Source organism: Numida meleagris, chromosome 5, assembly GCF_002078875.1.
Source record: "Numida meleagris isolate 19003 breed g44 Domestic line chromosome 5, NumMel1.0, whole genome shotgun sequence".
NCBI classification, from domain to species: Eukaryota; Metazoa; Chordata; class Aves; order Galliformes; family Numididae; genus Numida; species Numida meleagris.
This window is the reverse complement of record NC_034413.1, coordinates 20,651,747-20,677,606: the sequence shown is the minus strand read 5'-3', so window position 1 is coordinate 20,677,606 and position 25,860 is coordinate 20,651,747. Positions and strand designations below refer to the sequence as shown.

The window sequence follows — 25,860 nt, the reverse complement described above, 5'->3', positions numbered from 1 at the left end:
TGGAGATTAGAATTTGTCTTCTATTCAGCCTCCTGTTTAGCACAACTTCTACTGCTTGAGACTGAATGCTACAGCAGAGAAACTTCTAATCAAAGGGTCAGTTCCTACAGTTAATTTCCTTCCAGGGTCACCATACATACCCATATTTTACTCTCCTTCCACTCTATGCAATTATTTTATAGTGACTATTTGAGCTGGTGAAGATTAGAGGCTTGAAAACATAAGTTTCATCATTTAAGGCAAAAGTGTGCCATGGATAGCTACAATTTAAACTTTTCTACAATGTTCATTCAACTGTAATCACAAGATGGGAAATAAAATCTCTAAATTAAAGATGATAGGCTATCAGAGTCTGTAGGGCACCTTCTGAGTGGAGATTCTGCTGTTGAAACTCCTCTGTGATGATTTGCTATGAAGTGAACTGCTGCCTAACAAAAAAAAAATAAAGGCGAAAACTGCCAAAACAATAGAAAAAAAGATCTTCGACAGAAGATACTCTGTCTAGCTGTCAGTGGTCAAAGGGTCCAGTTTTTTATGCACCTCATTTGTAACAGACAGCAAAGAAGACACCTTAAGGTAAAATATGTTATAAAATCTCTCAGCATACATACAGCTCTTTTTTTATATAATCTCTAGGTAGACTACAAAAATTGAATCAAGAGATTGCAGACAAAGTACAATACACAAAAAGACACATGGATAAACCATTTAAATACATGAGCGTTTTAAGTTCTCCACGGCCATAATCAATATCCAATGAAGTTAATGAGATCTTTCAATTGATTTCAGAAGACATCAGGCTGAGCCTCAGAGACAATAATATCATATTCTCTGCAAGTACTCCAGCTGATAACACATACTTTGATAAGTTACTAGCTTCCCATTTGGATTTTCAGCAAAAGATATGCTATCTCACTTCAAACTCATGTTGCAAAATGAGCAATATAATGCTATAAAACTCAAAATGGAGCATTTAATAACTTTAATTGAGGAGCAGTCAAGACCACAGTAGTTACCTGTGATGTTATGGCCAATATGAGATCCATAAATAAGACAATTGTTATTTGTTTACAAAGGAAATGAAAATAGCCTTAATGTGTAGTCTTCCCAAAAGGTTGAGGTTTTGTTTTCTTCAGAGTCCCTACAAAGCAGCGCTTTGAAACTCTTATGTCTCCTAACACATCTAAGCCCATCCAATAGATTTAATCACTGATAAGTAGAGTTATAAGTTCAAACTGGCCTTGACCTTCGGCAGTATGACACTATCTGAAAACCATTAATGGTCTGAAACTAAAGGAAAGGCTCATTAATAAAAGCAAAACTGTACAAAGGTAAAAAAAAAAAAAAGAAAAAGAAAAAAAGGAAGTTTTATTAAAAGTATTGATCATGACCTAGGGCACTATAGACATTGATCTTCCCACATTTCCACAGGAAAAAAAAAGTTAAGCCAACAAATTATTGATCTATTATGAAACCTGCTGAACAAGGTATACATTTAATTTCTTACCATGAGAAAAATAATCACACCAAATCAGGGTGAAGAGAAAAGATATTTCTTAAGAACTGCTGACAGTTGAATGTATGGAAAAAACCTTACTTTTTGACTGATTACATAAAATAGCCACTCTATTAGTATGATTTTAACCCAAGCGTCAGGAGGGGAGAAGCTTATGCACTGCAATCCTTTAAACCATGGGTTTCAGATTTCAGTTCATGAAACCATATGTTTTAAAGGAGAAATGGGTAGCATACAACACAGGATATTGCAGCAACACAGAACGTGTGTACAGAAAAGGAAAATTCTGAACTTGAAATGAAGTTGAACTTGAAAAGTTTATAGAATGATCATTTTATATAAAATGTGATACTATAGTTTTAGATTTTCTTAACATTGTAGATACAAAAACAGTGGCTGCAAAAAACAGAAGTCACCAGAATTTAATACTTGATGCACACTGAGGTGTCATTTTCAGAAAACAGGGGATAACTTTGACAAAGTTGTATCAATTACATGTCCATCAAGAAACATAAACTTGGTTTGGAAGGCTGTCATTAGTTCCAGTGCTTCCTAAGTGCCAAATGAGTGATTTTGCAGTCTCAACATTCTTTTAGTAGTTGGGATCTAAGACGCCAAAAAGACCATTTATTTTTTGATAATATACTCATAGCTTTGTCTCCTTATTCTTTGCTCTTTGATTAACAGACATAATTCTACAATATTACCAACTGATGCTGAAGTAACTTTCCTTCCAGCCTGGGAACTACAGTCTTTGTTGCCAGACAGAAGTTAATAATAAAACATGACTTGGAATGAGGCTCCACAGAACCGAATGCAGTACAGTTTGCAGGGACCGTAGTGTTCTCCTGCCTTGTTTCCTACTGCAGTTCCTGAGCTCTGTGTACCCACGCTAGCACTACTAGTACTCACTAGTACCCATGTAAGTCCTGTTTTGATGTTAATTGTGCCTGCCTGTTACAGACAGCACCTCCAGGATATGTGTAGTGCTTCCAAGAAGAGCTCTTCAGTGTCCTGTGCATCATCTTCTTGGGATACATTTAAACTCATTTGGGGTAGTAAAAGCAAAAGCTGAGTGTGAAGGATTGCAAAAGCATCCCACACTACTGGGCTATAAAATCATTTTGTCAATCTTTATTAACACGGAAATACACAACAATGGGCTTTAAACCACCTATTACCATATTATAAAGAAAAAGAAGTTACAACATGAAAATGGCAGCCAGAAGAGCAAATAAAATGTGAGGAACTATTATGTGAGGAATGAAGAACAAAGGAGAGAAAAAAATTACATCACTTTGTAACCTTCTCAGGCATGCTGAACATTCTAGTGCCTCCCTCATAACGCGTACAGCTGAACTGAGAAGAGATGTAGGGAAGCGTAGCAAGGGTGTCACAATTACATAAGAAGCAAACAAAATAGGAAGAAAGCTCAGAAGAAAAGACTGGTGAAGGAGAAACAAGCAAGAGTTCTGCAGAGTTTGTTGCATTTGGAACGATTACTGACTGCAATACAAGATTGCCCACTGCAATACAAGAAGGGGGAGATAGCCAATAATGCTCTTAAGTGGCTGAATCCAAACAGTTTTTACAAGCATCCACTACTACACATGCAGATACTAGGTTAGATGGACCGTTGGACTGACTCAGTCCTTTAGCACTCCACATTGCCTCCCCAGCATCACATAAAGTCCTGTTACACAACCAGTGGAGCAGTGTATTAACAGTTACATCTCCAAGAATTCCTTTTAGACTTATGGTACAAAAATGGACTTCCTAGATCCACATATCTGCATCAGAGAAATAAATACAGAAATTCTTCTGTGTAAGAGGAAATACCGACCAGTCCTAAGGCATGGGATGGGGACCCATATTTATTGTCAGCAAACACATGTTTTTCATAGCTGAAAGAGGTAACTTTTCATTTGACAAAATGTAAAATAACTGTAGCACTTGAAATTCTGGCTACATTTAACGAAAGGTACAGTTTTGCCTTGAAATTTCCTTATTGCTAGTGATTATACAAGAAATGGGAATTTCCCAACTTTACTCCCAATTGCTGGGCTAAACTGGTGTGTTATTAGGTTAGACTAGAAAAGATACTCTTTTCCTTAAATTGATACAGTATTACTGAAAACATACATGCACATTAATGACATATATAAATATATACTTATATGCATATAGATATACAGGTATATGCATTCTTTGAGATGCAATTGCTGATCTTTAATTCCAGTTAAGATACAGGTGTTCCAGAACTTAGGTTTTAATAATGTGTTTCAGCTGCCTTATAAAATGCTCAGATCTCCTGTCCCACACAGCATGAAATCACGAGTGGTCTCAGTTACAAAAGGTATTACCAGCTTTGCTATTCGTTAATCCCTATCAACAAACATTCATTATTAATTTAGGTTTTGTGCCTTCTAAGTAACAACTAAACTGAAAATAATTCTATTGGGCTTTCTGGCTCATTTGTTGTGCCACTAGCAGACCCAAATTTCCTTTTTTCCTAAATCCATTTTTAGTATTTAAATTTTACTTTACATTTGTGAATATGACAGGACAGGGAATAGTGAAGCTAGGAAATCATGTGAAAAAGAAAATGCACTGTAATATAACCCAACTGCACATCCAAGACGTGACTTTTTGTTTGTGCAAACACATAGGAAGGCTGTCTGATAAAAAGAGCTAGTCAAGATTTTTCCTGTCTGGAAGGCTGAGAAGGAAAGCTAGGAGACCTAAGGGAAAAGCACTTTTTCTTGCTTCTTACAGGCAAACAAACAATACAGAGTAATTTACAGAAAGAAGAGCTGCAAACAGGCCCACCATAAAATGTCAGCAGTGTCAATAGTAATAAATACTTCTTTGTTTTATAGATAAGCTTACAAGGTAACATGGTGGTCCGTGACTGCAGCACAACCTGACAAAGGAATCCTACTGACCTCTGTTTAGACTGTTACGTGCTTAAACATCAGTTTAAAAACTCTCTTTTAAAAATATTTAACGTACCCTTACATAAAGAAGCTTCCTCATTCATAAATACAGACTCTCCATTCTTCTGTAGCTATAATCATTTAGATCAGGTTTTGGTTCTATTCAAATTGCATAGAAACTTTTAATTTGTGAATGTATACTCATATATTACGTTGAGAATGGTTGTACTGGGTTAAACGAACATCCATCTAGCCAGTACCCTGTTTCAGATAACAGATAGAGGAATTTACCTAATATTACTCCAACATCAAAAGCTTTTATTGCCCCATATTAATTTGGCCATATAGCATATGCTTTGTAATTTATGGAACTGATTAAATAACATGCAGTAATAACAAGTAGAAGTTCCCCAAACTACTTCAGCATATACTTTGTGTTAGGTGCACTTCAGGATTTTTAAGGGGGACCTTTCTCATTCTACAACATTCCACTTCAAAGTCAATGCATTTCCTGAAACATTCTCACACCATCCATCGACAAACTGAAGAAGATGTAAGCAGTGTCATTAACTCAGTAAACCCTAACTCAGGTGGTTTTAATGCTCAAATCCCTAAAAATTCATTTATTTACTACTGCCATTTTCTAACAAATAAGCCTATTACAAACGTGCCCTTAACAGAGGTTATTTTGCAAACATTAGGGGGAAAAAAGAATGGAACATTCTATGTTCAGGTCTGAACACGCCAGATTTCATCATTCATAACTTGAAAAATGCCAAAGTAATTTTCCTTACTTTTGGACTGTTTTTCTTTCCTCTATTAAAGCTATAAAACAAGCTAAGTTCAAAGTTTGTAGCTTCAGCTGTTTTTGAATTATGCAAATATGTCAATATAAAATTGTTTCTCCATTGCCAAACTGATTTTGCTCAGACTTTCCAAAGATTTCCCTTTGGGCCAAGACCAGTCATAAAATATATCTGAGTTAAAGTAATTTGCTTAAAAATGTTATGAGCAACTCAGTAAAAAAGGACAGTTTTCACAGCATTTGATTCTGACAAACGATAGAGCACACAAATAGATATGACATATATGTTGTTGTCAGAGCTTGTGATTTTTGGTGTGTTTATTAAAAGCCCCAGCTGCTGAAATCAGGAGACTGGATATGTTCATCAAACCTTTCCCTCTTTCCTTGCCTATGTATTTTTTGTGGTTACAGAAAAAAAGTGTTGAAACATGAAATGAATGTATCCCACCAACTCTGGAACCTGGAGTTAAATTCAGAATGGATGGAACCAGGTTGTGGTAGTGGGACCAGAGTCTGGATAGCCAAGCAATTCCCACTATGGCCAAAAAGCATCCACACAAGGCATTAACCAATGCTGTTCCTCAAATAAACTTTCTTCAGTAAGCAAGTGCCATTTTCAATTACTAGAATCTTTCCCAAACCATAGTCCTCTGTACTGCAAGGTTTCATCACAAGTGTACCTCTCAGGTTACCTTTTTTTCAAGAGAGTTTTGTTGAAATTCAGTCATTTTGGGGACTGATGTTAGAGACAGTTACAACATTTGTGTCATTTGCTAGTTCTTACAGTCACTAAGAAGCTCCAATGTCTTCAAATTCTTCAGTAAAAAGATAAAATTTGACGACAGAGGAAAATGCACGCAAATGACACGAACAGGAGAACTTCAGACAATGATTACATGCTCTGAGGAGCCTTATTAGAAGCTGACAGTTAATTTAGTCAACATTTCATCTACCACAGTGCCTGTGTGCCAATCCCAAACACTCCTTTCCTTCCCTATAAAATATACTGATTACACTCAGCTTGAATATGAGATTGCCTTTTTCTTGCAATTATTCCTACTGACAGAGAACAGGAAGGAAAGGGAGAGGAAAGGAGCCTTGGGGCTGGAGTACTGTGATGGAGGAGATAAGAACAGACAGCAGAAAGACCCAATGTGCTCCATGATAGAGACATTTTTCCTCTGAAAACACAAATAATTCAGACAGATTAGGAATTTGGACTGATAAATAGGTATGGCTTGGACTGGGATGGCTGATGCAGTTACTTCCCACCATTTTCATTATCTGCTCCAGCTGTGTGGGCCTCTAAGTTGCTTGTCAATCAGTGCCTGAGTGGCCATAGTTCATGGTCTTTTATAGGTGAGCCACCAACGATTTTGGTGGGCATTAAAACAATGTTGGGTGAACAGCAGCAACTCACAACCTGATTCAACATCCTTGCTGTAGGGCTGGGACAGATCCCTGAAGGAATTGGGCTTTTTAGCTGTCTCAGTCTATCAGACTCTATTCTCTGAACTTTTTGGTCAATCTTTTCTTTTGGTAACGATCTGCACTCTACTCCTCCAGCATTTACTGATACTTCCGTTCTCTAGCAACCTGCAACAATCCCTTTTATCTCATTTCCTCTCCTTCCAACCAAAGCTGTACTGAAGTGGATCCCCTCATTATTTCCATTCTCTGGTTCCCCACTCAACTTATATATAACTCACCAAAGAGGTGCACTCCTACTCTTGTAATCCAGTCCTTCTCAGCTTAGCCCCATGGCTGCCTTGTCCAGGACAATAGGCCGAGGCTGTATTTAGCTGAGGAAATGGATGTCTGGTAAGGACGCTCTTACAACCGCAACACTGTCTTTCTCACTGTGTTATGCCTGGGCTGAGATGAACAAGAACGGAGAGGTGGCTGTCCATGTGTCTCTTCATAGAGCAGTCCAGTCCAAGGTATCCACTTCTACACCCAGGGCTACAGTAAAGGCAGACTCTCTATGTTGCTGCCAGAGAGCTTTCCACGGGGAAAACAGAAAAAGAAAAAAAAAAAAAAAAGGTAGAAAAAACACAAAGGCCAAATTCACCTTGGAGAGTTTTACTCTTACACCTTTAGCTCCAGCTTCATCCAGAGGTCATGAACTGCAAGCACTGGAACATGGGATCTACCCAATGGCTAACAAAGGGTGGTTAATGGCAGCAGTGTAAGGAAAGAAAGAAAGAGTAGAGTCCTCTGCCTGGATACTGATCCCCCTCTGGTTGAGTTAAGTCACTGCTGACAGAAACATCTTTCAGCTAACAAACATCCTGGAACCACGTTCTTATTATTACTATTGACTTGGATGAAGTACAAAGCAGAACATCCGCTAAGTCCAAATCCATAGCTCACTTACTACTTTGCAAATGCTTGTTCAATCTAGGCACAAGGCAAACTCTTTAACAATATAGATTTTCCTCAGAAAAGTAGGATAAACAACTATACAAAGCTTGCTTTTTCAAAAACTTACTCTTATCCTGTGCATTAGAAAGGGGAAATGAATTTTATACTGGCAACTACTCTGAAATACAGCAAGTCTTTCAAAGATCATTTAGAAACATTTTACACTTTCCACTACAGGTTTCAAAGCACTAGACTTAATTGGTGCTGAATTAAGTGTTAACAGTATTCTGTGCCATTTTGTGGTATCATCATATGCTAAATTAAGGGACACATTTTCCTTCTTTCATTATTATTTTAAGGTGAAGAGGTGGGAAAAAGATGATCCATGCCAAAGGATGGAAAAAGGGGGAAAACAATAACAAATTGGTATCTCTTTTGAGAATTGCCCCACAGGCCAAACATTTTTATGTTCTTAATCATTATTAAATGACTTAACATGACACACAGAGCCTGGCAAATGATTGCATCCTGACATGAGAACGAATTACAAATGAAATGAAAGATCAAGCTGTATTAGAGGACTGCCTCTGGGAAATGAAAATCTTTAATTCTCTTTTATTATTGACATTTATTTGGCTGCCATGAATAACAACATAGCAAAGAGATTCAGCTATGCCTGTGCACCAAATAGCTTATCCCACGGCTCAAAACTGCCTTAACATTTATCATGTTTGCTTTTGTAGCTGACACCATTGCATACATTCTCTATCCATCTTGCGTTTATCATGCATATAAAGTGCATTCTCTAATTTAAGTTCATTTAATAGCAAACAAACAGCTAAGATTAGCAAGTGTCAGTCCTCAAATAAGCCCCCAGTTGTAAAAATATCAAAGAAGGGATTAATGGATTTGTTAACAACTCCAGTTTGAAGAATAAAATAAGTACACAGTGAAAATTAAAATAAGAGCACAGGAGGGTTACATATAAGATTTAGGTTTACTACCACTATTACTATCTCATGTATAAAAACATTTTTACACTGCTATTTTTCAGCCAACTGTACAATACTCCAGTGGAGTGCCTCCATATGGGCCATTCACATAATGCAGTAACTTTCTGGAAGCAATGCTTTCATCATTATTCAGCGAGATACACATACACAACTCTCAGTGACTGCTTTCTATTCCCCTTAAATCAGTTTGTAGCTAACAAAATACAGGAAGGAGCGAACTATTGGAGAAATTACTCTAACTGCTGCTAAGAATGATCTGTACACCAGTGACATATCTACTTAGTGCCTAGCCTTGCAGCCACAGGCTGAAGCAAGTTCTGATTTTGAGGCAAATATTGTATGAGTAAGCATTGGTCCCTCAGGTGAAAAGCTTCCTCAACTTCACTTGATTTCCAAAGGAGGAATTCAGCCTTGACTAATAGCTTTCCTTGTGCAGGAATGAATGACTACAATGGCTCACCACAGCACACGTTTTTAATAGCTTTATTTAGTCTAGAAGCATAGGTGGACAAAATTAAAGAGACTGTCAAAAGGTAGGCAGTCGTGTTTATAATGCTTAAATCTGTGTGTCGTACATCATCAATTTCGACAGCACAAACTACTTGTATCCCTGGTAGAACACCTTTTTCTCACATCTTCCTTTGAGAATAGAAGAGCAGACAGCTGAGAAAAGCTTGAAGTGAGCTTTCTGCTCAAAGCAAAAAAGCCTGGAAATTCACTTAGTACTGGATTTCACTTCCTCCTTTTCACAAATGTTTAAATATACTATACTGTTGCACAGCTGTTCTCAGCAGGCATAGCGTGTTCTTGTTTGCAGCAAAGATGGCTACACAGATAAAGTCTCAAGTCATAAAATCTGAGCAAAACCAACTGGATCAATATTTTAGATCTATGTTATACAAAAGTACTTCAGATGTTCAGAACTAAATTCTCAGGCATTCCAGTGAAATACTGACTTCTCAAATTCAGAATCTTAAAACAGTTAGAAGCATAACAGAGATGAGAAACACTAACATCAAAAGGCAAATGCTTTGCCTACCATTTAAAAATTAAAATAGGTAAAACTCGTAGTTGCTTAACTAGCATATTTACTGAGTGACATCAGAGAGATGAAAAATATACCTGTAGCCATTACGGTGTCTTCTTTCCCCTGGGTAAAGATGACAATTCGTTGCCTTTTAGTGTTCACCTTTGGCAGGGCTTGTGTCTTCCGGGCTATCTCTTTAATGTCTTCAGTCTATTAACAGAGAGAAAGAAAATTCTTGTAACCAGCATATTAGAGCAGTGAAAGATTGGAACTTTATTAGCAGATCAAAAAAATTATTTTCTTATGGCTAGTATAAAATAGACTTTATTGTCAGTAGAGAAAGATTTTTAAATGGAGGAATACCTCATTCTCCTAAGGATTTATGTAGTACTATGAGACCATTGTTTTTAATCTTGATAATGATAGTTCAGCTATTCCAATTGCTGCAAAACTGCAAAGCTAACAAAGGAATTACAGAGCATTTCCTAACAAGCAATTAGTGGTGGTTTTTTTTTTTTGTTTGTTTGTTTTTGCTGCTGACTGGATTCTAACCTTACCTACCATAAAATCAAAACTAAAATTTGCAAGAGATAATATATACTTCAGATAAACTCTGAGCCTGATTTTCATTCATTTTAGTCAGGTTTTATAGTACTATAATCCCTCTGATTTCAGAAGGATTATAAACACTGTTTCCTGAAATCCCCTACAGCAACTGATCCCAACATGTAAAGCACCCTGCAGCACCTTCGAAGGTGTGGAGCCCCGGTGGACATGCTGTGCACACACTAGCTTTCTGCATCACTGAGATGCAGGGAAGGAAAAGGTGGAAGCCACTCAGTGGGGCACAGAACATCCCACAATTTTCTGAAGTGGGGAAAAGCTGCAAAAAATTAAGGAATCTTTGCTTTTAAGGGGCTTTGTACACCACAGCGCATCTAGCTAGGAACTGAGAATTTGGCATAGTGAACCAAACCAGAGATCCATCCAAAGCCTTTGGCAGCAACAAGTTTGAAATGTTTTACTTGATGCAAGAAACCCAACAACAGCACAGCTTGTCACTAGAATATTATCCTTCCTATTCTCATATTTCAGTTGCCTTATGGTTTGAAACACGACCACTGCAACTTCTGATTTATTTCGTTTTCAATATAATCTAAATATAAGTATTCCTGTTATTAGTAGAAGCATCAAATCCTTTTATAATGCTCCATGGAAGATTTTGTTCTCAAATTTATCTCAAGTCAGTAATTTCCATAGATTAAATGTGGTATATATAAACCTACTTCTTGCCATCACACACACATATACATATATATTTTAACATGAGGAAAGTAAGATAAGATTATTCTCTGTTACCTATTGTGCCACATTTTATTCTTATGAGTGTTAAATAACACTGCACAATGTGTGCGCTTAGGTACATGTAGCCACAGTGAAACGCAGCAGACTTGGCGAGGGCCTAGTGTTGAATATAATATGAAAGCATAACTATACTTTCTGCATTTTTTAGTGATCTGTTAAAACTCATTTTAACACAATTACATAATTAATAGAGTTCATTTATAAAGCTGTCCAGAGTGGTATCAAGTCATTTATGAGAGTTACTATTAATTTGCATTAATAAACTGTTTTTTTTCCTCCAAAATCAGCATATAGTGTTATTTTTAAAACCAGGTACAGCATGTGCAGTTTTGACTGAGGCTGCTGATTTTAACAAGTGCACTTGTTTTTCATCAGCAGTTCAGTTAAGCAGTGTTAGAACTATAATCTACAAGCCATCGAGTTACTTGCTGCTTTTTAGCAATCTTGTTGATCACACCACTGACAGCACTTTACCGCGGACATAGAACAAGCCCGGGCTACGCACTTACCAGTATCCCTTTAAGTGAAAATTATCCAGCTCTTTTGCAATAGCTCTAACCTCTCTTTAATTTCTCTTCTCTCTGGTAGTCAGTGAGTCCATACTGATTAATACACATTTGACAAATACTATAATAATTTGCCTTTACTTACTGCTCTAAGTCTTTTTTGAATTCTCATACTCTTAGTCTCCATTTACAGTTACTACACTAACATGTCCGTGTAATTTCATCCTTCCTCCTGCTTAGACTCTTATCATGAACTTTCAAGAGGCAACTTCTACTGCTGGAGAAGACCGAGGAACCTTAAACCCCTCAGCAGATGGAGAGCAAACAGAGGCCATCTTACCTCTAATTCTCAGAAGGCAAGGAGCCCCTTAAAAATGCCAGAGAAAATAATTGCAACTGCTGTTCTTTTGTTTTCAAATGTCTTTTTAAGAGGAGATTTGTGAGTTGAGGGTATCAGCTGGTGGCACAAGCTGTTGGATAGGGCATGAGTGGAGAATTACAGCCCTTCAACTTGGCAATTTGTAGGCTTCTGAAGGCTCACCTACATTCTGACCTACTTGAGGTCTTAACAATTAAGAAATCCATGAAATAAAACTGCAATCACGGATACCAAGAAAAACGAGAGAGGAGGTTAGTTTTTGCTAAGGAGGAAGTAGCTCCTAATGACTTTATTAAGCACACTTACAGTGGAGCAAAGCAGGCAAAGAAATCAAAGAGTTTGAAGACATTTGTGTAATGTATTTACATGTACTTTAAATTTTAAGAGGAAAGTAAGGAAGCTATAATGGGAGAAAATGACAAGATCAAGAGATGATTCCTTTGGTTTAAGGAAGAACAAAGATGAATGTATACGAGGGAAAGAGGGCTCTAAGGAAAAATACTAGTGAAGAATGATGGTAGAGGGTGAAAAAGAGTAGACTGTAAAAGAAAGTAAAATGCATATGTGCTTTTAGGAAGAATTAAATACATAATAGGCATATAACAGAAGAAGAAAGGTATCTGGTGGAAAGAATTTTTTAAAGGGTAAGAATTTCAAAACAGGCTGGTTTGGAGACTTGTGTCTGCTTACACAGACTTTTAAAGTAACTAAATACCATCTTTTAAGAGAATTAACTTGGCCACTTTTAGCCAATATCACTTTCCATGCTGAAATTTTTCAAAGGAAGAGAATTAAATAGTCTAGATAGTGGAATAGCTGGGACTTTAATGGTGTGGAGGCTTTAACTTTTCCAGTATACATCTCTGCCTTACCACTGTGTTATATTTTGAAGGTACAACTGTGACATTTTAGAGTAGATGAGTATTTACACCTTAGGATTGTAGCAGTACTGTATCCCTCATTTTACTGCCAGGCAAATAGCATGAAATACTGTCATTTCCTATTTCTGCTCAGTGCATACATAACATTGTCAAATCACTATAATGAATAATATTTACTTTGTATTGACTCAATACACCCTCCATCTATAGAAATGGCTGGACAGTAGGTTTGTGGACTTAAAGCCTCCATATGGTGCCCCAAGTTCACAGGATACTTGTGGGTATCTTAGAATACGCTTGAGTCTGATTCTGGTGGTTGGGCAGGTCTGATCCTTGCCTCTAAACAGTCACAAAAAAGCTGGAATCATCACAGCCATGAACTGAACAAGCACAAATCCACTGACAACTGTGGATCTGTGCAGTGGACCTCACTGTTTTTAAGACTGAAATTTGGCCCAGGGTATCAAAACTCTTTGATTTGGTTTCCCAACCAATATGTACTTCATGGAAAAGCATCATCTTTAACAGGAAAAATTATTTCTGTGGCAGCTTAGATACATCTGCTCCTTTCATTTCATTTTACTTAATCCACATTTATAGGATGCATTTAGTGACATAAACTGTAGAATTAACTGCGAGACAGAAATGGAGATAATATTAAGGAAAAAGAAGGCACAACTGTTCTTCAATGATAAAGATTTTCAATGAATTGACTTTTAATTTTTTTTTTCAATAAAATTATTTCCTTCTGTAATTCAGATTCAGGTAACAACAACTTCTTATTACTTTCATAGTAAATATCCTCTTGATTTTTGCTCTGGTCACCCCAGTTCTTTATTTTACCATTCCATGCTTTCTCTATATAAATTACAGAGTCCATTTTTACAAGATTTTGAGAACTGCTGGAATTTTTTCCTTTAATGAAGGAAATTAATCGAAGCTATTTAAGTTTTTCCTAAGATACTTTCTTAGTAATGTGATTTTCTTTTTTTTGCCTTCACAGCACAACGGGAAAACAAGATTGCGGACACTTATCAAATTTTTTTGTCAGGAAACTTGACGTGTGAGTTGTTGCCAAGCAAGGGGGTAATAAGAGATAAGATCATAATCATTGCGCACTTTACTGATACGCTGTAATCAAATGTGGCAGATTTAGGATGTTCAGAAGGAACAGTGCTAGAATCTCTAAGCAAGCACTAATGGAAAGGTTAATATGATGGTAGTTAGCAGACACCAGCAACAGCAGTTTGTCACTAGAAGTGAATTTAAACCAGGCATATTCAAAGTCTTTAGCTCAAGGGGGCAATAAAAATATAGAATGGGTAGACTTAATACACTACTTCCTTTCCTTTTTATTGTCTAGCTACCAGAGGGTACCAATAATTTGTTATGCTTCATAATATATTTGGAGGCATCTGTGAAATTCATTCATTTGATAGAATAAATTGAAAGTGTATTTTTATGCTAACAATACAGATTATACAAATGAAAATTGACAGTGATAAAATGTCTGGATTTCTACAAAGCAGCCGCATGAATTTAGGAAACATAAAAAGAAATGGGCCAGCCCACAGCTTTAATATCTAAAACACTGATGGCATTGATGTACCTGCTGGTATACGGCTCTAAAGAGATCTAAATTGCAGAACAAAAGCTGCCAGTCTTTTCCTTTTTTTTTCTACGCAGCCATCCACACACAAAGTGGCATGTTCTTAAAGTGCCGCAGTTTGAATCGCGCGGCTTCTATTATTTATGCAAAATGGGTGTTGAGTAGTCAGACTCCTATCTATTCTTCCCCATTGCAAACAAATCAATTAAGGTGGGTCTTACTGCAGTGAAAAAACACATAACAGGATTTATGTGCATTCGATTCTGCAATTTAGATTTCAGTGAGATCACTTACTATCTGTGAAATTAGTATAACTGTTGTCACATTAATTATAGTATTTAAAACCTGCCTATTTGAATTCAGCATTAGAGACCAATAGCTGATAGCTCTCTAGATTGAGTTATCCGAATGTAGCCAATGGGAGGGGCGATGAAAAGGCTTAGGCACTCAAATAAATACCTCAGAAAAATGAAATCAAAAGCTCTGAGAATTGCTGTAAAATCAACAGTGTTTACTTCTAGAAAGTAGGGAATCAAGCATTTTTAGAGCACAGATGGAAAGCACCAACTCGAATCTGTTTTAAAACAGAAATTCCACACTATCCCTTCGAAAAGCAGCACGGTTTACATTAATCAGTACCTACCAATTTTATATACAACCTTTCTACAATTCATTTGCATAATGATAATCCGCATATGGCAGGGTTTAAGTTCTTTAAGCGGTGTTATATTTCTCTATTTAGTCTTGCCTCACCACTGCTTTAGCAGTGAATCCTTGTGGAGTGTAATGCAGCTAATGAGGTAGCTTTTTAACTGAACAAACTGACAGGTCCCATATCTGCAGAGGCAGCTTGAAACCGTGCCCAACCTCTCGGCTTCCCAAGAGGCTTTTCAAAATTCAATAAATAACATCTGTAGGCGATGTTGGGTGCAGACCTAGCAGAGTGCGTCATAACACTGAGCTGGCAGAACAAAGAAACCATGACGACTGCCAAGTTTCCATGGCAACCGCTGCGAGGCTTGGAGAGTATAATAGCACATCAATCATTGTCCAAAAGAACTTCATTATCAGCACGAAAAAAGCCTTTAGGATCTGTTTAGTGTGCAATTGTGGGTTAACTCACCTCAAAGCCTTGCTCTCTAGCAAAAGTGGCAGCTTCCTGAAATAATAAAAAAAGAACAGTTAATTATAAAGTGCTAGATAATGAAGAAATAACACATTTTGAAACTCATTCAGCCAGTTCTCCTCTTACACGATTATCTCAATATCCCCACATACAGTTGTTCAATTCTGATAGTTGCACCCAAAGCTTCCCCCTCCTTCCCGCAGCCCAACAGCAGCACAATGACAACATGCTGCTCAAGTTCAAATAAAGAAGGTACAATATATGGTATTTTCCAGGTGAGGAAAGTTACTTCTGGACATAGGACTTTAAGAAGGAAATCACAATTTCAAATCCAGGCAAATATCCTTCAGACATATTTTGAATTGAAATTACAGCGTTGTCTCCATTGATGCTCTTCATGGTATATGGGTTTTTAAGCCATTTAAAAAAAAATCATTTGTCATCTACTGCACATAAAAAAAAATAGGAGCACGAAATGTGTTCAAACCCTTGTGGTGGAATCAGATGAGCGTTTTAAAACACACTGATGTCTTAATCACTGCTTTAGGCAATTTAACTATGTTCTTTTCCTCAAAGAACAGAGGAAACATTAGGGTATCAGAATGTCCTCATTTCTTATTTATATTAATTGGAGCAATTAAAATCTCTTTTGAAATAAAAGCAAGGAGACAGAAGACAACAGCAGTGTTTTTCCCTTATTCACTTTCTACCTCAGCATCTCAAATACTGTTGATAATGCTCAAAGTCTTTACATTTAAACTTGCAATCTTCCAGATTATCTTTGCCAAGTGATATTAATAGAAGGATAAGATTTGCGCCTGAATAGAGCCGATCCAACTAAACAAAAATAACTACCGTACCGCACCATTTAAGGCCAGCATCCCTATGACAGCTTTAATATTGCAGAAAATACATACTCGTGGACCTATATGATCTGCCAATTTGGGGGCAATCTAAGAATCCGAAGTGGGTACAATTGATTATAACAACAGTAACTTGAGGTTAATAAAATGCGATCAGCTGAAAAGCACAACTCCTCAGGCTGCTTCGCTGCAGAAACATAAGGCTGACCGGGTTAGCCTTAGCTGATGTTGACAGAAAAACTGAATCATGGTCCTGACAATTGGGTGCGGGCAAGGTTAGCCACTTTGACAATTTACTTACAATTGAATTCCTTCTTGTACATCACACAGTCAATGACATTTGCTAGCCTGGCTGTCAAGCAGGAGTGTAGGGTTCAAAGATATCATGCAGTGTTTTCCTAAAGCAGCATGTGATTAACAAAGCCTATGCTCATATGAAAAAAGGAGCCTGCGAGCTTCCACTATACACTGATGCACTCACAATGAACCACAGCACAATCAAGAAAGCCTCAAATGGGACTTGGACACAGAAAAAAATCCCACAAAACAAAAATAAGAGAAATAAGAGAGTGATAAGGGGGACAGAGAATAAGAAAATAACAATTATGTACTGCAGCCAAGCAACTTCTGTAACCTCAGGTTTTTGGTCATGCGAGTGAAATTGGAAGTTGCACTGATCTGTCCTAAGGGGTTTCTTTAATGCCCAAGGCAGCAGGACATTAACATCTGTGTTAAACTATTGTTTGGCCAGGAAACTGGACACCAGTACATTCTTACATCTGTGAAATAAAAGCTATTCCAGTTAAGTAGTACTTCCTTATGTGAGAGACTTTGAGAGAATTCATCTTAATTTTCTGTTCTGGGGCACCCATGCATAGCAGATGTGGTTTGAAAGACCTGGCTCTTCCACAAGAAAGTACAAACGACTGCACATTTGGCAAAAAGCATCTTATCTTAGAATTTTCCTGCTGGAGCTTTGTCTTTTAGCCTGGTCCGTTGCCCAGTTACATGAGCAATGGTAGCCAGCACACAATCATAGGTTGACCCCTAATCTAAGGGGTCTGTATGTGCCAAAGAACAACAGCAATTTTAATTTTCTTCTCTCCTATCAACCAAACCTCACAACACCTCTTGAGCAGTTTCCTCCAGTAAGGAGCCTGCAGCTCCCTGAGAATTGGCATCTCTCAGAATTACAGCCCCTGAGAATTAAGGCCCTTCTGGAAAAAAGGGAGAGAAAAGCTCAAAGCACATCTTTAGAGGCTATGGTTTGGTGTTTGCAAAATGGTGAGAAATGTTCGGCTGGCCCTGAATGCAGGGCGAGTTCAAAGTAAATTAACCAGATAAAAGCAATGAGGAGCTTTTAGTATCTATTCACAATAACAGTGAGAACAGGAAACAAGCGGACCCCATCTGTGCAGCCTTAGGGCACCTCATACTGAGCCTCACGTACCTAATAGAGTAGTCAGGTTAAAATCGAAGTGGCTGTAACATGTGGAGACTGCTGGGGTTACGGCGGCCAGCCAGGGCGTTCCCTGATGCAGGTGATAATCAGTATGATAATCACTGTATTTACAGGCTTTCCATTTTATATCTGACACTGGAAATCACGGAGAAGGAGGGATTAAGGAAATAAACAACCTACACAGAAGCTTTACTGCTCCCTGGAGAATGCAGCATTTCCATTCATGCATGACATGCGACAACAGAGAAGCAAAACAGCAACAGAACAGAATTTTCTTAGGAGGCTTCATTTCATGTCAGGAGTTCTTTTGGTTCTGATAAACTTTAGGAGTTATTCATTCATTCCTCCAAGTCAGCATTTTCAGAGCTATTTTCCATTCGTGTCCACAGTGCATCTCACTTCATAACACCCTCTCCCTCACCTTTCTTCTCTTAAATACTAAATATATTTTAAATGCTCGCACTCCTTTTTTATATAGTCTTTTTATCAATCACAAGAGCACATTTGTTGCTGTACCATCTAAAGCAGAAATGGGACTTGTTAACAGTTATGAAACACTATTTGGCTCATGCTGTTTCAGAAAAAAATAATCCGAAAACATACACTCACACTGAAGTAAACAGCATACAGGGTTATTTAATGGAGTAACACAATGTCACCAGAGTCAACACACACCCTCTCTTTGCACAATAGTGAGCAGTTTACACAGGAAAGCAAGATAAAGAGATAACAATAAAAAAGACAGCTTCCGCCAGTACTGGTCTTGCTGTTACATTTGACTCTCTTGATAGCTGAAAACTATTCCCATTTTGCACATATTTTGTTGCTGTTGGAGCTCCAGCATTTAGTAAACAGAGCTGTCTATAACGTGCACTCCAGTCAGTTCTAACAGGGCTTGTTACAATTTGGGGCCCTTTTATCATCAGCAATAGAAACACCTTGTTCACAAGTAAACCAAAATACACCCTCCTAACACAGAAACCGTTAGCTTCTGCACCCCCAGGAATAAACCCCTGTTAGGAGAATTTGGGGATTATAGAATTAAGATGGCTCCACTTCAACAATTGTATGTTCATTTTGCCATAACACATAGAAGGCGCACTATGTATTAATATTTTGTAGGTACTAATTTTTCACCATAAGTTGGCCAAAATATAGCCAAAATGCTAACAACATGCATATTGGGTTAAATTGCAATGAACAGCATTTAAATTCATGTATTGCTGAAATTAGATGACAAAAGACTGTATCAAAAGCATCACCAACAGTATTACCTACAATATGCATTTTAACCTTTGTGCAGAGAAAAAGAGCACTGTAAACTACATTTGCATTTCATTGCTGAAATCAACATTATCTCATAAAGAAATGATAAAACAGCAGGACAGCAATGATACCTTTGCACAATGAATGCAATTCCCGTAATTACACAAGAACGCAAATGCAGACGGTGCTGGAGCTAATCGCATGCCTCCATCCTTCTTGGTAGAGGAGGCACCTCGCAGAATAACCTGTAACTCACGTGTTACAGCACTGCCCTGTTCAGCTCCCTCTAATTCTCTCTTTAACTTTCTTTGACAGCCTCCCCTCCTCGCCATTCTCCCACCCTTCCACATCCCCTCTCCAGCTAAAAAAAAAAAAAAAAAGGAAATGAAAGAAAAGAAAGAGAAAAACAGATTTTGATGGAGTTCCCATTCTAGCAACCAAAAATTTGCTGATTTACCCAAAATAAACCCCCCAAAACCAAGCCCTGCTCACATTTGCAGGAATAGTATCCGCTTTCTCTGCACAACAAATCTGTGACGCAGTGGCTTTACCCCATCCCATGAACCAACATAATCTTAGCCACCACACACTTATACAACATGAATAACTGCAGAGGAAGATCCCTGCACTAAATTAGAGGCATCAAGAAAAACAAACAACAACAAGAACAAGAAACAAGCAAATAACAGCAAACAAAAACCAGCAAATGACTATTTGGACCATCCACAGGCTGTTTACATTTGCGGGAAACCGCTCCTACTGGTGCCAGCCACGCTTGATTACAACTAGAATAGTACCTCCACCACTACACTTCTTTTTCTGCTGATATCTTCTAAAAATCTATCTTAAACATTTATTTCATCAGCTTCAGGGTATTGCTGTTGCACAACTGCCTTCTGAGAAGTATGAACAGTTAGTTTTCTTCCATTTACATCGTTTCCTTTAGCACATCAAAGGCTATCCTATAGCCACTTAGTACTATCAAACCACAGATGAGTCCATCACTAATCCTGGTATAACTTTTTGTTCTTTGTATTCTCTCTTGCTTTTCTACAGCCTGCCATGTTTGCTGAAAAAAAGTGTTAGCAGTTGCACAAATCTTCTCTAACATTCAGACCCCGTTATCTAAATGAAATGGTTGACAACAAAGTAAAATAAGCAAATGAGGATATAAGGAAGACTTTCATGCAAGTGATGTACACTGATATCTACAACGTAATTCTGCACAAGACTGACTCAATAATAGAGATAGGTGCTAAAGATTTGTGTTTCAGAAATAGACGTTTTTATTCATGATTTCTTAACGTAAAGCTTTCTAAAACAACAATTGAAAAAAAAGTAAAAAACATTATTTGTCTCACCATACTACAGACATGAAAGTCTTCTGTTTCATTATAAGAAAATTACAAACACTTGTACTTCTAATTCAGCTTTCCTTAGCAGACACATTTGTCCTACCTACTACCCTGCTACTCTGTCACTTTTACTTTGTCATCTCTATTCCTAACAAAGAACTTTCCTATAAAACTCTGCTCTCAGAGCTATACCCTTTGTTTTACAAACTCCATAGGTACTGAGAATCTCTGGTCTCAGCAGCATGCTTTGTCCAGTAATTCTCAATACAGGTCCTTAAAAGTCATCTTCTTTTGTTAAAAGCTCCCTCTTACTATGTGAGATTAGTCATTCATCAGCCATAGAGTCATGAAGAATACTACTGTCAAGGTCACCATAAGCCCGTGCTTTTGGTATTTCTTTTACAAAACACTCACCAAAGTGTGGGAGCTAAGCTAGTTTTTAAGGACATGGACTAGTGAGCAGCGCCATGCCATGTTTTGCACTCCTCCAGCTCTTGGCCAGTTTATACTAAATATGATCCTGGTAATGTCATTTGTCTTAAGGCACAGATATGACAATGGATTTTCAGTCACTGCCTTTGGATTGAAACAAAGATGTCACTCATTCACACACTTAACACAGTGACACCACTCTTTCCTGTGTATGCAACAAAAAGCCAAACTTGATTCATCTTCCTCAAGACATTCAAGATCAGGCTGGATGGGGCACTGAGCAACCTGATCTAGCTGTAGGTGTCCCTGTTCATTGCAGGGGAGTTGGACTAGATGACCTTTAAAGGTCCCTTCCAACTCAAATGATTCTATGATTCCATGAAATAAAGGTGATGCCAAAGCTGGGGTAACAATAATCACGACATACCTGAGGAATCAGAGGCAGACACTGTTAGACTACTTGATGATTAATTGAAAACATGATTTCAACAAATGGCTACTGTCATTCTGTTACTTGAAAATGAAATGACTGTGTAAAAGCAGTACAAGATCATTATGTCTTTATTAAAAGATGGCCATTTATGAAGGGCAAGAGGTGACTGCAATTTTATTCTCCCCCCCACCCCTCCAGAGATGCTTGCTTCCATATGGGTCATATGAGAGTTTGAGAAACAGAAGCATAAAGAACCACCCAGCATATTTTCTTAAATGAACACGTATCTAATGAAATTTTGCTACTGCTGATATAGTTTGAGTTATACTTGGGGATGTGTTACAGGAATATAATGCTTCAGTATTAGTTCCCTTTGATGAGCACTAATTCTTGATTTGGTCAGTAGGGTACAGCTGTTCACATTTCAGAGAAGATCAATAGAAGCTGGTCACAGAATGGACAGACCCTGCAAGACAGCTTGAGAACCAGCACTGAGAATCAGCGGTATCTGAGCAAGTATCTATCCCTCACTGGGTATTACTGAAGAAGCACAGCTGGCATCAGTCGCATGGGCTGATTATTGTAAAGGAACACCGAGTGTTTTTTCCCTTTCTTTACTTTTTCCGTGAGTAGTCCCAGATCTGAAAATTGCTTTTGTTCACAAAGGATAGCAAGGATTCCTTGCTAAAATATATCTGAAATATTTTTTCAGTTTGCTCAAGTAATATGAAAGATACTGGCAAATATAACTATACTACCTCCACTCTGTAAGAGAAAATATAAATTAATAATAGTGAAATGAATAATCAGAACAAGTAGAAATACCATATGGGATTAAAGTTGTAATGTTCAGAGGGGGTTCTGGCATTCTACCAGAGGGTTTTGTCTGAAAAAGCATAGTGTGAAAAGAATGAAGAAAGGAAATGCATTTCTCCTCCTGCTTGGGCTCACGCTGGAGCATTTGTATTACATACAATTTGTTAATATTCAAGTTATTTATTCTCCTACTTATGTTATTACCAGAACTATAGTTCCTGCTAGAATCTTCTATGGAAAAAATCATTCTGAGTCGGAGCGTAATGCCATAACAAGGTCTGCCACAGCTGTAGCAGTGATATGCCTCTGAGCCATTTTGAAATTTTATGACGGATAAAAAGCTATTACTTATATCTCTACCCTACATCCTTACCTAAAGAACTGAACTGGCTCTGACTGTACATTTCTCTCTCCTCACAAATTATAAGCATCAAATTAGTGAACTTCCTTACACTGTCTCTTTATACAAATGTGCCTATCGTTACCTTAAAAATAAAATGCATCATGATCAGAACAGAGAGACTCCTTCTTTAATCATCACCAAAGGAATAGAACATAATAAAAATGAAAACAAACAATAAAATGAATTTAATAGCTAGAGGATAAGAGTTTTATACACATATAAAAAATAAAAGATATGTGAGATCTTTTGAAGCCTTTAATGCTGCACGTTATAAGCTCTTTGTACTAACCTTCTGGCTGAAGGATGACAAACAGAAATAAAAGATTGCATCATTTCCAACAAGGTCTTCTATGATTGCAACCACTCAGAGTAGCCTGAAATCACTGACAAGATATTCTCATCTAGCAATTTCAGTTGGAGAGAATAATCAGACACTGCACTAAAAGTGCTGGGATACAACAGGACATGTCTCTATTCTAGCTAGAAGGTTAACACATTTTTAGCAGTAGAATGTAGCTATTTTATGTACTTTGTTTTGCATGATGTCATGCACAGACATTTAGAATTGTAACTATGAATATGGCACTGGAAACTCCATAAAGAATAATCATCACATAACTCTCTTCATGTGCTAGGCTTGCATTGCTTGTTAACCTTAGCGAGAAAAAAAAACCTGCTCGCTGCAATCTCTAGCAATAATGCTAACTTTTAAACAGATATTAATATTATGCATTTTGCCCTTCCAATTAAGTTTGCACTCAGTTGTCTTAAAGTTTCTTGTCAGGGTTTGTTGTGCTATTTCACACTAATTTAATGATGCATTTATCTGTGTTCAAGATCCAGAAATTCAAGTTTTCTCATGTATTTACAGTTTAAGCTACTGAAAAGAAAATCCTTGTTCCCAGTCTGCGTTAGCGGCTTTCTCATGACATGGTCATTGCATGGAATGGCAACATTTCAATCCGACCATAGGTAGGTAGGTCACTGTGGTCCCAGCTGAAGAACATGAGCTCTAATTCCTGATGCGACTAAGGCACTTTTAGTCAGATGGGTTGGTAATTTCTTGAGGCATTTTAAAAAAAAATTGTCATAGTTATAATTAGTATTTGACTGCTTCTGACCTATAATTGCTTGAGGATGAGTGTCTTTTTGGTATGTTTGTCCCATTTCTAAAATAAGCCAACCTGGACTTGAGATGGGTTGAGGCAGAGCAGAGGATGAAAGAGAAAACAAGCAAGATAATTAGAAGGATCACAAATTCCACAATAGTTTAAAGAATTATTACAGAATCCCAAGTTGAGATTGGAAAGGGCCTCTGAAGCTCATCTAGTACAACCGCTCTCTCATACAAGGTCAGCTAGAGCAGGTTGGCCTAGACTGTTCTGAATATCTCCAAGGACAGACTCTCCACAGCTTCTCTGAGAAACTTCTTTCAGCACCTGACCACCTTCATAGTAGAAGTTTTTTCACTATTCTTAAGCAGAGATGCCTGTATTTCAATTTATGCTCACTCTCTCTCTTTCTGTCACTGAGTATCACTGTAAAGAGCCTGGATCCCTCTTGATTATCACCTCTCACTAGGTATTTGGGTGTTAATAAGATCCCTTTGAATCTCTTCTTGAGGCTCTCAGCTTCTCCTCACGTAGTTGTTCTCCAGACTGTCCTGATGCATGGCGTTATTTTTTCCCCAGGTAGAGTACTTTCCATTTTCATTCGCTGAACTTTATGAGATTCCTGTCAGCCCATTTCTCCATTCTGTCAAAATCTGACATTAAAAACTTGACATTATATTTTGCTTTAAGATAGTAGCTACTGACTGGAAGTACAGGATAAAATCCATGCTGGGGCTAGGCAGATGGGGAAAGACTTAGTCAAAGACTTTATTGATGTATAAAGAAAAGTTATGTGATTGATAGGATGGAAAAAGGTTCAACTAAAGAAACCAAGCAACTAACTACAGTCACACAAGCAAGGGTTCTAGGAGTGAACCAAAACAAGCTGCTCCAACAAATAAGCAGAATCTATCAGAGATTATGAAAAACCCGCTACACAGCTTCTGTTGTCCAAAGGGCTAATGGTGTTCAAAAAGCAAACCAAGTATGAAGAAAACGTGCAAGTCTACAAGTCTACTAATGTCTGAACTACTAAATTTCACCTAAATATTTACTTCACATGTATTTTAATAAGCTTCTCTTGATTTGAGCTGCAGACATTCAAATGATCTATAACCAATTTCTTCGCACATTCAAATCACTCTTACTACATTATAATTGCTTCCTCCTTTAAAAATTAGATCATGGCTATCCTATTGGTTGGTTCTGTTACCATCTCTTCAAAGATTAAAGTGAAATTTTTTCAAGAAGTGAGGTTCACAATTCCTCTGCCAGAAAGCAACTATACATTTTCTTAACATTTCTTTCTGCTTTTAAGAAATCACATCCTCATTGAAAATAAGAAAAATTATAAAAGAAAGAATATAAAATGATGAACATGTATGACTTGCTATATAAAAAAATAAAATTTCAAAATTAAATGTGTAAAAAATTGCACTCCTGCATCAAAGATCAGCAATCTATCAACTAATATGCAACAACTTACTTGTTAAAAGTGTATATTTTTGCAATGCATTATAACATGGATGACTATATTCAAACCTCTCCCTTTCAAAGTGATAATTGCACTGGATATGTAGGAGTTATAGCGACAAGAAACTGAATCCATTGCAGTTTTGCCTGTCAGGTGTTTGCCTTCTCTCTTAAATTAACTTTACGTACATATATATATGTGCATATGTGTATATAACTTTCCCAAATGCATATATATAGCTCACGATGAAACAAAGTAAGGTGATTTTCTTCTCTACAAATATACCTGTTTCGGTCTTCTACGTGCACCCATTATTTGTGGTTAAATCAGTGGTTGACATAAGAGCTAGAACAAGGAGAAAAAAAATCCACTATGGAATCACAGCCACGAAACTACCAAAACGTATCGGCACTTGGAAATTTTCTGACCGCTTGAGGGTTATGGAGATCCCCAACTATTGTTGTAGATATGCTAGTTACATCAGTATTCATTTTTAATAGTACTGATGTGTCTTTTTATTATTATGAAGTAATTTTACCTTAGTAATGTGTAGTAGAAATTAATTAGTATCTATTCTCTCTTAAAGATATCGTTTAATACCTTAACTGGTTGTAAAACATTTATGTGCAAATAGATTTTTCTTGCAGTGTTATGACTGAGAATATGATCTATGTACTATAAACTATTGTTCTCCGGTTTATAAATTCACACAGTTAA

General features: G+C 37.3%; 1 protein-coding gene across 3 annotated transcripts in view; it reads right to left on the bottom strand.

Annotated features, from left to right (window-relative positions):
* Positions 1–25,860, bottom strand: part of ADK (adenosine kinase) — a 279,987-nt gene that overhangs the window by 28,167 nt on the left and 225,960 nt on the right. For all 3 annotated transcript variants that reach the window (XM_021398210.1, XM_021398209.1, XM_021398211.1), the window contains 2 exons: positions 15,525–15,560; positions 9,757–9,871 (listed from right to left, as the gene is read on the bottom strand). In XM_021398210.1, the coding sequence (XP_021253885.1) occupies positions 9,757–9,871; positions 15,525–15,560 (151 nt within the window). The remainder of the gene's footprint in view (positions 1–9,756; positions 9,872–15,524; positions 15,561–25,860) is intronic.